This window comes from Equus asinus, chromosome 9 (genome assembly GCF_041296235.1).
Source record: "Equus asinus isolate D_3611 breed Donkey chromosome 9, EquAss-T2T_v2, whole genome shotgun sequence".
Lineage (NCBI taxonomy): Eukaryota > Metazoa > Chordata > Mammalia > Perissodactyla > Equidae > Equus > Equus asinus.
Genome location: NC_091798.1, coordinates 80,161,505 through 80,177,558, shown reverse-complemented (window position 1 = coordinate 80,177,558; position 16,054 = coordinate 80,161,505). Strand labels below are relative to the sequence as shown.

General features: G+C 39.1%; 1 protein-coding gene across 3 annotated transcripts in view; it reads left to right on the top strand.

Annotated features, from left to right (window-relative positions):
• Positions 1–16,054, top strand: part of ADGRV1 (adhesion G protein-coupled receptor V1) — a 511,472-nt gene that overhangs the window by 148,617 nt on the left and 346,801 nt on the right. For all 3 annotated transcript variants that reach the window (XM_044780002.2, XM_070517787.1, XM_070517788.1), the window contains 5 exons: positions 1,242–1,506; positions 2,246–2,368; positions 9,041–9,263; positions 9,594–9,798; positions 14,394–14,540. In XM_044780002.2, coding sequence (XP_044635937.2) covers positions 1,242–1,506; positions 2,246–2,368; positions 9,041–9,263; positions 9,594–9,798; positions 14,394–14,540 — 963 coding nt within the window. The remainder of the gene's footprint in view (positions 1–1,241; positions 1,507–2,245; positions 2,369–9,040; positions 9,264–9,593; positions 9,799–14,393; positions 14,541–16,054) is intronic.

Genomic DNA, 16,054 nt, shown 5'->3' with positions numbered 1-16,054 from the left:
ACCTCATCCTCAAATTTAAACCATCTCTTCTCTTGATTTCCAAGAGAAATAAAGATACAGCCCAGATTTTCCTTCCATCTCTTGGTGTCATCCTTCTCAGTCTCCACAGGGTTCCTCCTCCCTTTTCTGAATTTAGATGTCTTGGAGTTTTTCAGGTTCTGTTTCAGTTCAAATTCCTTTTTTCTTTCTCTTCACTCATTCTGGGCACTTTTGTCAGTTGTGTGGCTTTAAATATCAGCTGTAGGCTAATGTCTTCCATATTTATCAGTAACCTCTCCTTTGTATTCCAGACTTACGTATCTAACTGCCTGTCGGCAACTCCACTTAAGTATATTTGAGGTATCTAAGATTTAATATATCCCGAACTAAACTTTGATTTTCTCTATGAAACTTGTTTCAATGCCTGCTTTCATCTCAGGAAATAGCAACCCCATAAATGCAAGTGCTCGAGATAGAATGCTGGGATATATCTTTCTTGATTACTCTTTTTTATTAATTTGCATCTACTTTATTTTTAAGTATTTTTGATTATATCTCACAGTAATATTTTGAGTATAGACATATCTTTCCATCTCTATTTCTCCTTCCCTAATCCAGATTCCCATTATTTCTCACCCACGCTATTCAAGTGGCCTCCTGGCTGGTCTCCGAACTTCTCTGAGCTCCTCTAATCCATTCTCCATCGAGTAGCCAGAGTAATATTTAAAAAATATTAGTTGATTCACATTACTTTTCATTTTAAAATTGTTCAATGATTGCCAATTATACTTAGAATATTTACACTCACCTTGAAACCTTGTATGCATTGCCACCTTCAGGACTAAAAGGTTTAGCTGTTTCCTTTTGTATTCTCTTGCTTGAGCAGTGGGTAATGATATTACAGCATTAGAAAGTTTCTTATCCAGGGCTAAGTTTCTCATATTTAAATTAATTCTCTCCTATTTTTGGCTTTCCCCTTCTCTTGCTGTCACCAGCCTGCGCCCTGATGTATGTTTGAAACTAATTTATTTTTAAATAACTTCTCTTCCACTCATTCCACATGTGTATGCTCATGCACACACACACACACACACACACACACAGATAAAAAGAAGGAGAGAGCATCAGTTTTGACAGTCTCTCATTGATGAAAGTATCCTCTTAACTGAATAAAAGGGTCCAGTAAACATATTATTGGTTGAACTCTCACACGTGTTAAATTCCTCGTCATGAAGTGTTTCGTATTTGAACATTCCCTGCAGGTCTTCAGATGGGATGGAGCAAGCTTCCTGTTGCGTCAGACGCTCCCTGTCCGAGGAGTGCTGAGCATGGCCTTATTCACCAGAGCAGGCTCTGTGTTCTTAGCCATCTCCCAGGCGAAGGCCGGGCCAAATGCCCTTTTACTTAGATGGTCTGGCAATGAGTTTATTAACTTTCAAGAAGTGCCAATCAGTGGGACAACACAGGTCGAGGCCTTGACTTCAGGGGATGATATTTACTTAATTTTTGCCAAACCTGTCTTTCTAGGTGAGAAGATATAGTGTTTTTAATGCATACATAGTTATTATCAAAATTGTCTATCGTTTGTGTGGTATGTTATGTATGAAAATGCTCTTGTAATAATTTTTTTAGCTAATCTGTAGAATGTTTCTTCATGGATAAGTACTGACTGTCAGCTATAGATGGATTTTGGGGAACAAAACATTTTAATTGTTATGTCTATAATCTTAAGTTCTCTGAACCACTACTTTAAAGTTATGTTAAAATAAAATTGGGGATGGGTGGGTAAAGTGGAAAGATCTATGAAAAGATTATGAAGATCTTATACCCAAAGCGCAAACAGGTAGTTTTTTATATGACTGTACTTGGGTGCTGTGGATAGATAATTTATAGTAGTGATAAATAGTGCTTAGCAACTTTTGATAAGACTGTTTCAAAATATTCTCTGCACATGAATATTCTCTTCTGCTTAGTGGAACTTTCATAGATAAAATTTCAACATGCCTAAAAAATAAAACATTTGTCACTATTTTTCTTTAATATCAGATCACAGTGGCTGACCATGTATACACTTCATATGGTAAATCCAGAAAGACTTGAAGAGTTTCCTACTCTCATATTTTGTTTAACTAAAAGAATTCTAAGGAATGTCCGACTAAATTTTTTAAGTTAAATTTAATGTTTTTATTATAGTTTTAATGTGTAATTTCATGATTTTTTTCTGTAACTTTTGCCCTTAGATTTGACTTTTATTCCATTATTGTAGGAGATCAGAATTCAATTGATATTTTCATCTGGGAGACAGGACAGTCTTCTTTCAGATATTTTCAATCCCTGGATTTTGCTGCTATTAATAGGATCTACTCCTTCACACCAGCCTCAGGAATAGGTAAGGGCTTGTAAACTGCTAACTAATCCTAAAGGCAGCATGGAAAGCTAGGATGATTATAATCTTAGTGAATTAGAGGTGGTGTCACATTGCCAGACACTGGGTATTTTAATAAGGATGTAATAAAAGATTTTTACTATAATATTTCCAGAAATCCTAGAATTTTAAAGGACTGATACTTTTAAAATGACCATTGTGTTTGAGATAAATCAAAATGACTGAAATATGGGGGAAAATACTGGGAGGAATAAAGAAAGATAAATTTCTTTTGTCTAGCGAAAAATGAAGAGCGACATTACATATGTATTTTTTTAAATGTGAAAGTATTTATAAGGGGATAGCAAGTATCTGCATTGAAGAATTAAAAATAAAAGTCAGAAAATGATTGTGAGAACTCTGCTGTCCCCGTCTCCTCTCCCAACCACCTTCCACAGTCTGAAATCCTTTCTTAGTCCTCTATACTTTAATCCACATGTAGAAACAGAACAATATTTTTAATCACAGTGGTTTCAGGAACAGAGTCTGTTAGTGAAAACCTAAAGGGTCAGTGCTGTCTGGAGGCTGTAGGATTATTTCAGGGTTGGTAAAGAATCACTTGAGTGGGCCAGTGGCAATAAGGTGACGAAGCCGAAGGGAGTTGGCGTGGTGAGCCTGTGGGGCTGCCTCCCGGAGGAGGTGTGAACAGTGCCGGGGGTGCGCTCAGTGAGTCAGCCTGTCTCCTGTCGAGGTTCTCAGAGGAACTTGGAAGCCAAGCCTGAGTGGCTCAGCAGGCGATTCTGGATGAGTCAAAGTTTCACTTTTAAATTGAGACATAACAATTCTGTATGAATTAAACAGCATCATTTTATTAATTAGATATTGTGTATAAGTCGTTGTTTAAAGTTATGAAGAATTCCTCACTCTCGAAGGTTTAATGTCTGCTTAGAGAAGCAAGAAAACTATTAAGACGATCATTCAAGGTACAGTCTGCATCCCATTTGCTCTGTGAGTGGTGGGATTGGAGTGGTTAAGGGTCTAAGGGGGAGCTTGAGCTACGCTTGGCCAGGTTGGTAGGAAATATTGTGAGTAGGGGTAAGGGGATGAGCAAAGGAGAGGGCAGAGTGTCTGTGGCACTGAAGGCACAGAGAACAGATGAGAGTGGTGGAGGCACAGGATTTGACTCAGCATGCAGCGGTGGTACACAGGTTGGAAACACACACTAGAGTCTATACAGGAAGGTCTGGAAGGTCAGGCCCAGGGTTTGATCTGTGCTTCAGATAGTCCGGTGGTTCCCAAACATTTTGGTCTTAGAAACTTTCACTCTCCTAAGAATTTGATGATCTCAAAGAGCTTTTGTTTGTGTGGATCATATTTATTGATATTTATTGCATTAGAAATTAAAACTGAGAAATTTTAAAGATATTTATTAATTCATTAAAAAATGGTAGCAATAAACTCATTACATGTGAACATGAATAAGATATGTTTTATTTTTAAAAAACTATATTTTCCAAAACAAAACCTGTGTAAGAAGAGTAGCATTGCCTTTTTGTTTTTGTAAATCTCTTTAATGTATGGTTTAATAGAGGATGGCTAGATTCTCGTGTCTGCATCTGTATTCAGCCTGTGGCAGTAATGTCAGTCATATGGCCCCTGGAAAGTCCCACTGTGCACTCAGGAAAGAATGAGAGTGAAATAGACAAACAACATCTGAGGATTATTATGAAGATAGTTTTGACCTCACAAACTCTCTCAAAGGGTCTCAAGGACTCCTTGTGGCTGCTGGACTACACTCTGAGCATTATTGAGGTAGGGAAATACTTGAAGACATTTCAAACGCAAGTGATGATCGAAGGCATGTTTTGCCACTCCTCCTAGCTTTGGTGTATAGAATATGCTGGAAGCAGTAGTTTGCAGCTGCCCAGGCAAGAGCTGATGTAGCAGCCCCTGCAGGTGGTTAGAGATATGGAACCGAAATCAGGAGGAAATCAGTTAGAGGTTTAGACTTTGGTGACATCGACTTGTGGGAGTAGTTGAACTCATGAAAGTCAAAATCTACAAAGTAAACGATGGAGGAGAGTAGAAGATTTAGTACAAATACAGGAATCTATTCTTGCAGTTTTCCTCTTAGGTTCCACACTGCTGCTTTCTCTATCAGGCACTGTCACCTTCAGTCACCTCAACTGTTGACAGGAATCAGAAGTTATTTACCTCTCATTTTTTAGAGATTATCTCACTGTACTTTGTTTCCACGTGTCCTACTCCCCATCCTCAGCCCTGCATCCATATCACGTCCTCCCAGATGTCCATACCACGCTCTCCCCACATTCTGGACTGTCACATCATTTTCTGGCCTCCACGCTAGTTTCACTCTGCTGTCAGTCCTGTGTCTGACTCGGTTCTGCTAATCCCCTTCTTAAATGACCTCTCTTTACATATCAGCACTCTGACAGGCCATACATCTGTGATGTTGTCCTATAATATACAACTCCGTGACTTTCCTATCATTCCCTCAACAGTTGACTTTCTGAATAAATTGTGTCTTTCATCATGAATTTGTTTCATTTTTGTCTACTTGTCCTTTAATTTTGTGACTTTATCATTTTTGCTTCTCTTATACTTCAAGTTTTCAAGTGGACTATCTACTTGAGTCACTTATTATAATTCAAAACAGTTGCCTAATGAATGTTTTTAAGGATGATGAGTGCTGCCTGAATGGGCCATTAATTGAAGTTATAGAATTCCTTTTAAAGACTTTTTAAAAATAGAATAGGTACACTTTCTAAAAGAACTTGTGAAAAATTCTGCCAGAGGCTTGTTAAAGGACCCATTGTGAGGTCTCCTTTATTTCTTTTGTTTCTGTGACTTGAGGATGTAGAAGTATGAAAAGATTATAGGTAATTATTTAGAATGTCTTATTATAGATCCCCTGAAAGCTGAAATTATGCATTAAATAATATTCAAGGACTTTCTTATTTTGAATGTGTCAAATATTTTATTAAAAGTATTAGATTGGAGCCATGACTGTAAGGATTGCATATTTATTCTGGTTAATGACTTGACAGAGATTATTGGGGAGTGACTGAATTCCTTAAATGGAGGAGGAAGAATGAATATGACAAAGACTGTAAGGACATATACACCATCTTTCCTTTCTCCCCTCTCTCTTTTATTACTTAGTAGATATTTTTTAGTGCCAGTTATGTGCCAAGTACTGTGGTAGACCCTGAGGAAACAAGGGTAAGCAAAATAAGGTATAGTCCCTGCCCTGAAGAAGTTTAACATGATAGGAAAGAAAGACGTTATATAAAATCACACAAATAAATTGCTAGCTATAAACAGATGACTCATATGGAAGAATGGAATAAAGTACTCTCATAACAAAATGGAGAGGACTTGACCTGGTCTAAGGGATGCCCAGAAAGGTTCCTTAAGGAAGAATCATTTAATTGTGAACTACAACATGAGTAGGAGTTAATAAGGCAAAGAGTTGAGTACGGTGTCAGGGGGCTCTAGGCAAGGGGAACAATAGCATGTGCAAAGAGGTCAGATGGTGGCAGTGAGCGTGTGCTTTTAAGGAAGGACCAGGAAGAGGCCAGTGTGGCAGTGAAGGAGGAGTGGTACAGGGTATAACTGAGGATGTTATAAGATAGGGGCCTAAAGGATTATTGTCTTTGTCCTAAAAGTATTGGGATGCCTTTTATGAGAAGGTGATGAGGAAATGGAGAAAGAGAGGGGGCAAGGAGAGAGAGAGAGAGACAGACAGACAGACTCGTGTGTGTGTGTGTGTGTGTGTGTGTGTGTGTAAAAGGGAGCTTTGGCTGCCATGGGGAAAAATGCTTAGACGCTGGTAGGAGAAGATGTCTGAAGACAAGCTGGGGGCTCATGTGACACTTCAGACTAGAAATGTTGGATGATGGAGCTTGGAAAGTGGTAGATGATGCAGGTGGAAAATCAGAGAAGTAGAGAAGTAGATTAATTTAAAAGATGTCTCACAGGTAAAATCTGCAGTTGATGATGGATTACATATGAGAGTAGGTGAGACAGAGAATGTTAAGGTTGGGCCCTAATTTCTTCAATTAATAGATAGATGATAGTCCCATTACTATTATGATGATCGCTGGAAGGAAGACCAGCCTTTGAGAAAGAGATAATCAATTTGGTTGGGATAATTTGAGATGCCTTTGAGTCATGCATGTGCAGAGGTTGAGTCAGTGCTACTGGTGGGAACTTAGAAGAGAGTCCCGGACTGCAGGTGTACGTGGAGGGTCGTTTTACTACAGGCAGAGATGAAATTGTCTGAAAAAAGATTTTGTGGTGTGAGGGATGGGGGCTTCCAAGCAAGTTTTGCTGAATTCCACTTTTTGAAAGGCAAGTGGAGGAGAATATATGGACAAAGGAGTCAAAAACTACAAAAATCTATAGTTAACCCTTGCTCAATGTTTCTTATATCCCAGGTCCTGTTCCAGCCCCTTACTTTATCTCATTTAATGCTCAAAGCTCTGTGTGCTGCTAGAAAGACACTTATCCCACCCTTCCTGGTCCTTAGACACCTCTCAGCTTCACCAAAACTGTCGCCTTTGGAAATCATCACCTTTGGAAATCATTTGGATTAAACTCATCACTCTATTCATCCCTGTTTAGTCACCATAAGAAGCCTGGATTCCATGAAGATAAAGAGACTCTCGCCCCCGTATGGTCTATATGTGCTCTAGACTGTGAGCCCTAATTTCCAGATCAGATGCTCAACTCTCACCTCCTCCAACTCCCCAAAGCTTTCCATAATTTCCTGTGGAACAGATACACTGTGTCCCAAACTTTTCTCAGATTCTTTCCTTCATGTCCTTCCTGTGAAACTCAGCTGTCTCCTGAGGACACTGCTTTCAGGCAGCCCTCCATGGCAGTTCTGCCTCTTACTGGTTTCTTCTTATATCCTCAGATCTCTAAATGTTAGGAATGCTTGCTCTAGCGCTGAGGCCTGGAACTTCTCTTTATGTGCACTCCTTAAATAATCTTGTCCAGTTGCCTTCCTTTGGGATACTTTTTTTTTCATAGTTTTGCTAAATGGAAGAGAATTCTATAATCAAGACTAGTTAAAATCCTGTTCCCCAGAGAAGAGATTTAGGGTTTTTTTTTTTCCCCTTCTAAATTCCCTGGCCCAATTTCATGGTCTTGATCGGTGCAAATGTCTCTTTTCTGAGAAAACACTCTCTGCCTAAGTATATGCAGATTGGAGACCCCGTCCTGCATTTCCTAGTCTGAATGTCTGATTATCTATCTGCTGCCTTGTCATACTAATCAGAGTGCAAGGAATGAAGAGGGTATGTCTCCGAGGGTTAAACACACAGTCAGGGATGTTCAGAACACTTTAGTTTATGCTTTTGGTGGAGACTGTAGAATCAGTTAAACTTGGGAAATGTTGAGATCTCTCTGAGGAGCTTGCTCTGTGCTGAGTGTCTCCAGTTTTACATGGCTTTATGAAAAACACATGATCATTTTAAAAATGCAAGTTTATTAATAACAGCACTTTTCTTGATCTTTACCTTTTATGCAACATTTACTAAACTGCAACAGTATTTTAGTTACTATAAATGAGCATGATTGGTAGTTCTTGATATGTAATAGTAAGGATAAGGGATTTCCCATTGTAACCTTTGGGCTAAGACTTTAGAAGAGACTCATGGTTTCTGGTTCTATGTGCTATTTTAATATCCAGTCCATCTTATTTGATATTTTTATATTCCAAGATGTTTCTCCAAGAATTAGAATTTGTGCATGTTTCTCTATGGTTTCTCCTTTTTCTCTCCAGTTTGAAGGTTGCTTGCTGGTGTATATGGTGTAGTAGGCCCTCCTATTTCCTGTAGATACAAATATGTGCCGTTGCTTTGAACTATTACGAGCATGCTTTCCTCATAACATTTCAGAAAGCATGGACAAAGTGTACTCCAAGATCATACAGTTGTTAATATCCTTTGGCCTAATTGACCACCTTTAAGAATTTAACAAGTGAAAATATTAAAATGAAGAACTCTGTCTCAAATTAATATTGAAAAATCAAATAAGAACAATAAACATCCAATGTGGGGAAATTATTGAATATTTTAAGTATCAACCCTATAGACTATTATCTATGAATTAAAATCATATATTTGAGTGCTATGTAGCAACATATAAAACTGTATAATTTTATATGCTTATATATATACACTATATACACTGTAGAGGTAGCATTAATCTTTTTAATTAAGAACTTTTTTGTATGTGTACTGTTTATAACTATGTCAATTATGAGTTCATATGGATGGTGACTCGAAAGGAAATATAAAAATGAAACATTTCGTGGTGGGATCATGGGTATTTTTCACTTTTAAAGATATTCTACCATGCTATCTAATACATAAATATTGACATGAATATAAAAGAGTCCAAAATCTTTTTGGGGGTTACCATCCAGTGATTTCTTTTTGATAAACTGGATTGTGGGTACGTTGTCAGGCTGGCTTGATCATTCCACAGCGTTTAAAACTTATTATTTATATTCCGTTATTTCAGAAATAGGATCAGATTTAGTTACTTCAGAAATCAAAATGGAGCTCTGTGAGTGGGAGAGGTTTTGCTGTGGTGCCCATGTCGGGAGCATGTGAGGTGACAGTTTACATTTCACTCGATTTGCCTTGTCTTTCCTTCCTGCAGTCCATATCCTTCTTATTGGCCAAGCTGTGTCTGCTCTTTACTGCTGGAATTCAGAGCTGAATCAATTCTCTTTTATTCTGGAAGCACCTTCTGCTCGTGATGCAGCTTCTGTTACAGTGAAGTCCCTTAATTCAGGCAAGAATTTAATTGCTCTAGCGGAGTCCACCCACTCACACATATATGAGCTGGCCTACATCTCCAGCCAGTCTGACTTTGTTCCTAGGTAGGTTCAACATTTTATGCTGAATGTCTTCATGCTCACCATAATGTTATATGGCACCTAATTTCTAAGTCTTTATTTAGTGACTGAAAAATATACAAACTATAAGAGCTATTTATAAGCCAGAAATTTGGTTATTATCTATATTTCTAATATTTATCTACCAAGTTAATCAGTATTATATGAACATTTTGGGTTAAAATTTTATTTATGAAATGTGATTTTTCTAAACTTTTATTGTTAATTAATGTGATGAGAGTTTTATGAGTAATCTACTATGTATATGTCTGAAATTTATTGTAGTTGACTTATTTTATATACTTCTTATGCTAGTTCAGGTGAACTGGTGTTTGAACCAGGTGACACAGAAGCTGTAATAGCGGTAAATATCCTTGATGATACAGTTCCAGAAGAAGAAGAATCCTTCAGAGTTCAGCTTAAAAATCCCAAAGGAGGAGCAGAGATTGGTATTAACGGTTATGTAAAAATTACTATTCTGTCTAATGATGATGCCTATGGAGTCGTTGGATTTGCTCAGGTAAAGATCCCACATTTAGAAGTCAAAATGCTTTATATGCTAGCTGTTATCAGTACTCAGTTGTGAGTCATAATATGAGTATCTTAAGCTTCTCTCCCTTTTCTTTCCCTGCTTTACCCCCAACTCTGTCTTCTAAGGTGAATTCTACTGATGTCTTGCAATTTATAGTGTTATACACTGGACCCTCTGGGTCAACTTGTTCTAAACTTTTTTTTGTATTGATTCTTTTTGTAAGATTGAATTTGAGATGTTACCAGTTGGCCTTGGTCTAGGAGTTTGGCTCTGTTATTAGCCCTGTTTCCAGGGGATAATGATGAAGCAGATTCCAAATACACCATACACTGTGTCTTGTCATACACATCACCTACAAATATATTACCGTCCTATTTAGCCTTTGTTATTTCTGTGTATTGAGCGACAGAGAGATGTTTATAACTGTACATGCGTTGTATACACGGAGATGCTTTCTCCTGAGGAAAGAGACTATGCAAACCTTCCCAGGTTGATTTTCATGCCCAGACTTTGTATTCCTTTACCAGTGAGCAAAAGGACACCCATTTATATTGCATCATTTAGTACTGTTTGAAAAGTATATCTTGATTTCTTAGCTAGAGTTCGTAGTTGCAGCTATCATGTAACTTTTTCTGAAATATTTTGCAAGTAAAGAAAACTCAACTCAAACTGGCTTAAACACCAAGAGCATGTCCACAGAGAAGGTGGGCTTTGGGGGTTGGTTGAATCTCTTTCATGTCACCATGGTCACATTCTTTCCATCTCTCCACTTTACCAACACAAAGCTGATTCTTCATTTGGTAGTTTGAAAGCTAATGTTGTTGTTAGGACTACTGCTTCCTTGTTGATATCCAGGTGGGGAGAGATAGATGCTTTATGTGTCTCTTGGAGTAAGAAAGAAATTTCCCAAAAGCATCTAGGAAACTCTTCTTAAGTCTCATTGGCCTGAAGTGGCTAACAGACCCACTTGTTCCTTCATTCATTTATTCATGTAGCAGACGTTTAACGAACACCTGATATGTACCAGATACTGTTTCAGATGCTAGAGATATGTCAGAAAATAAAACAGTAAAAATCTCCAAGCTCGTGGTCCTTAAATTGTAGAGAGGGCAAAGAGAGATAGGCAATAAACAAAGACATAAGAGACATCTGTACTGTACCTGATGGTAATAAGTGCCATGGAGAAACATTAGGCAGGGAAGGCAGTGGAGAGTGTGAGGGAGGGGGTGGAGGTTGTGTGCGAGGAAATTGAAAATAGGATATCAGGGGGGCTGCACTGAGGAAATGACATGAGGACAAATGCCAGAGGAGATGAAGGAGTGAGGTGTATGCATATCTGGGGGAAGAACATGTAAGACAGGGGGAACCCTCAGTAAGGGCAGAGGCCCTGAAGTGAGAGGCCTTGCTCATCTGGAGCAGCAAGGAGGCCACGGTGGCTGAGGTCAGCACACTAGAGAGGGATAAGGCCCAGGAGTTGAAGGGCCAGGGCCCTGTGTTGGGGATCCCCAGCAGCACCCACAAGTCTGATGACTTTCTGGGAGACTCGAAGGACTCAGTGTTTAGCCATACTCGTGGCAGTGATTTATTATAGTGAAAGGGTACAAGGGAAAATCAGCTAAGGAAAAGGCTCACGGGGAGAAGTCCAGAGGGAACAACGTGCCAGTTTCCAAGAGTTCTCCACGTGTGGAGTCACACGGGCACACAATTCCCCCAGCGTCGAGCTGAGTTGTGACAGCGTGTGTGAAGTGTTGCCAACCAGAGAAGCTCATTACAGACTCAGTGCCCGGGCTCTTAATTGGAGACCAATCATGTAGGTGCTCTCAGCTGGGCACATACCAACATTCCAGACGCCCAGAAGGAAAACAGGTGCTCGGTGTAAACTGCAGTGTGTGTACAAACAGTTCAGGCTCACAGAGCACTTATCGGTTCTAGTCACGGTGGGAACCTTCCCGAAATCCAAGTTCCCAGACACCTACCAAGGGCCAACCTTGTGAGCAGGCCTTTTGAAGGATAGCTGTCAGGCCTGCCACGTCCACTCCTTCCTGCACAAACTCCTTAACTCATAATGAATTTGGTCTCTGAGGGAAATGGGAAACTTTTGGAGGGTTGGGGTGGAAGAGCAACATGATCTCACTCACATTTTAAAAGGACCACTCTGGCCATAGGATTGAGACCAGACTGTAAGTGGGCAAGGACAGAAATAGACCAGTTAGGAGACTATTGCGGAATCCAGCAATAAATGACAGCTACAGGAAGCAGGAATTTACCTTTCACTGAGAAATAGGTGACTGTGGGAGGAACAGGTTTGAGGGATAAGATATGAGGAGTTTTGGACATGCTAATGTCCTGTGTCAATTGCTTGCAAGGGTTGTAGGATCATTCTGTTACCCAGTCTGGCCATTTGTGGAGTTAAAAGGCAAATTACCTCCCTCTGAAACAGCTACATAAGATATTTTCTTTTGTTTAACCCAATATATTTGAAATATCATTTCAACATATAATCAACATAAAATTATTGATGAAATATTTTACGTCCTTTTTTTTCATACTTTGTCTTCAAATCCAGTGCACATTTTACCCTCACAGACTAGTCACATTTCAAGGGCTCGATAGCCACATGTAGCCAGCGGCTGCTGTGTAGGACAGGGCAGCTCTAAGACATGAGCTGGCGGGGATGGGGCGGGGGTGGGAAGGAAGGGTTAGAAAGAAAGAAGACGACCTCTGTCCCACCAGGTCTTCACGTGACTGCCTCCTCGCTTTCTTCAGGTCTCTGCTGAAGAAAGAGCGGAGACTCTTCATCCACTCTTTATCCACTTATAATGACCTAATTTGTCTGTTGTTGGTTTCTTTTTTACTAAAATTCAAGAGGATGAGAGCTGGGATACTGCTTTGTTCACAGCTTTATCCCTGCACCCAGAAAAGTACCTGGCACACAGAAGGTGCTTAGTGTGAGCCTGTCATTATGCAGGGGACGAAGCCATAGGCCGCTCCCATGGCCTTCGCAGGATCTCATACAAATAGACAGGGCGGAGCTGGGATTCGGGGGGCGAGAACGACAATGCTCTGCTGCTTGGTTTCATCTTCTCACCTTGATCTTGCTGCAGGTGGAGAGCACATTCTATTCCTCGACTGTTTAAGCATGACAGATTTCTCTTTGTGAAGCTTGCTCCAGAATTGTTCTAGAGACATGAAATCATCATAGTTTAATCTTTGCCAATAGACGATATCCTGGATTCCTTCAATCCATCAGTGGAATTCCTCAGCACAGGCCTTTTGTGTCTGTATAATCTTGTTCCAAGATGAGATTTAGTAGATAATGAGACTTTCTTGAATATTTTCTGGCTGTATGGAACCCTCATTTTACTAACCCTCGTTAAAGGGCATGGAGCCAGAGAAAGCTTCTCTTTCAGAAGGCATTGTCTTTTGTGACCAAATTATATGTGTATTTTAAAATCAAGGCATTTTCTGTAGCAGTCTTTGATTGCCTTGAGCAAGATTTTATTACTATGTAACATCTGTAACAATGTGTTAAAATGCTGTGTGAAATATTGCTATAGGATTGGATATCTACTCAAATTAGCATTCTAAATAGAAGCTTTCATAAGCTTTAAGAAAATAATGAGGGAGTCTCTTTTCAGATTACCATAGTAAAAAGTCAAGAAAAACCTTACTGGAAAGATTCTTTAAAACTTTATATTCCGTGATCTTGCTTTATTGCCGATGGACAAACTGGGAGTATTGTAAGAAGGGATTCTTTAGAGTATTAATTTTGGGGAAAAGTTCATTAAATGGCTGGCAAGAGAGGTTGCAAATGTTAGGCAAGGAGTGTTATAGTCACACGGAGGCAGAAATCTGTTTAGAACAAAGGAAAGAAGCTGGGAAGTGCAGGTGAGAAGAAGAGAGTAAGGAATTTTAACATAAGGGATATTCCTGGCAGGAAAAATAGTTGTAAAGACCATGAGCTAAGGATGAAACACCATCAATGGAAACAGCACAGCCTGTAGAAACATTTCAGAGGATGTGAACTTAAGGATTAGAGACATTTGTAAATGAGCAGAAAGAGCGCCCTGATTCTCATGACATCATTGCATTTGGATGGGACCTTGGAGACCATGTGGGCCAAACACTTATGCCTCAAATAAGACCAGAGACCTAAAGGAATTGCCAGAGCTTACACAGGGGGAGAAGATGCCTGTTCTCCTGACTCCATTTCTTTTCCTTTCTACAAGCGCTTTTCATGCTATGTATGTACATGCTTTAAAAATATATATGCTTTTTGAGTATAAAAATAATATATGTTCATTGAAGAAAATTTGAAAAATGTAGAACCAGGAGGACAAAAATAAAAATAATCCTATAAAAATTAACATTTTCATTACTTTGACTTAGTCTTTTACTTATTCAAACATGCATGTTTTAAAATAAAATTGTGGCCATCCTTTATTATTGTCTTTTAACTCTTGTTTTTTGCTTACTATATCATGTTGCTTAGTACTGGGAAGTTTGCAAATGCATAGCAGCATGAAATAAGTCTGCTTAGGTAATTTCAAATAACCCCTTGTGAATTCCTGTGTATTTTTCAGAATTCATTATATAAGCAAGTAGAAGAAATGGAACAAGATAACCTAGTAACCTTGAATGTTGAACGCATAAAAGGAACATATGGTCATATAACTGTAGCGTGGGAAGCTGGCGGAAGTGTTAGTGATATATTTCCTACCTCAGGAGTGGTATGTAATTTACAAAATTATAGGAGAGTCACTTTTAAATTATGGTTACTATTGATGCATGGGACCAAACCCTGCCTTATGGATGAAGTGTTTGAGTTTGACCATGTCAACACTGGATTCCTACTAATCACCGTAGAGAGGGATACAATTTAAGGTTAGTTTTTTTGTTGTGATTCTTCTTTATTTTTTTCTGTAATACCAAAGCTGTCTGTAAAAATGTCATCCCTTTTGAGGTTCACTACATTGACTGGCCAAATTGTGGCCGTATTAAGATAAAACCAATCAAATGGGATGGAAACATGGTTTCAAGATTTGAGTAAAATGGAAGCAGTAAATGGAGAACAATTCCGTGAAAAATAGCCATACGTATGAAAAAGTAGAGCAGAGTTGTTGGGTGATGTAGGTTGAGTTTCCTGGAAGTAGACTCTGAGATTGAGAGTTGTGGACAGAAAGTTTATTGGGGAGATACATCTATAGGAGGATGAGGAAGGCAAGAATGTGCAGAGGGACAAGTTGATCCACAGGCATTTGCATCTGAGGTCGAGCCTATGAGGGAGCTCTGGTCCTTGGAGTTGTCTGCTGTTAGGACAAGGGGGTTAAGATGTTGCATCCCCGTTTTAGCTGTCCTTGGCCTCTGGTTACTCTCTGGGTGGGGCATAACCTTGTGTGAAACAGTTTGCTGCAGCTGAGGGCAGTTCCTAATGAGAAATACGGAAGTTGTTATCCCCAGCAGCTGGGCATGGGTGCATCGGCCCCAGTAAGGGATCTGGGCAGAGGATCACATTATCTAGTATTCGAGGATAGTGTAAAATTGGACCATAGTTTTCTGGCCCTTGATTTTATGAATAAAACTCTTGTGTTTATATCCTCAAGTGCCTTCCCTAGGTGGAGAGATGAGTGTTGGCAAAATAGGCCTGCGATGCTAGTTTGAATAATTGTGGTTTGTAGCCATATTGTGGGAGGATAGGGTATGAAGTGGGGAACAATGGCAAATGACATTCAAGAAGCAGATAGAAGTCCTGTCAGAAAGGATTTCAGATGCCTTTTAGCAAATTTGGACTTACCTCTTTAGGCAATGGATACACAAAAGGAGGAGAAAGATGCTTTGATTTGTATCTCTGTCTGTGTTTCTCTCTCTAGCTCTATTTTGGTTGATTCATTGTTAAATCAATGTCTATTCTGACTTAGCCAAAGGAAGTAGCAATCCTGGCAAGCATTTCATAGAAAAAAATGTTTAAACTAGTATTCCACCTTCTTTTATCTTTATAGATTTTTATATATGGTTATCTAGGGCTTAGCTTCCCAGAGAGAGACTCTGTGCTCTATATTTTAATAGAATATAGGCTTTAGGATATGACAGTGTAATTACATGTTTTATTAGCTTAAGTTTTAGTAATGGTTTACTTTCTTTTTTCCTAACAGTCTTCCACTTTTAATAGGAAAGGCATTTGATTGATTTGTAGAATCATAATTGTGTTGCTTGAATATCTCTTGTTATTTAAGTTGTGACCAGT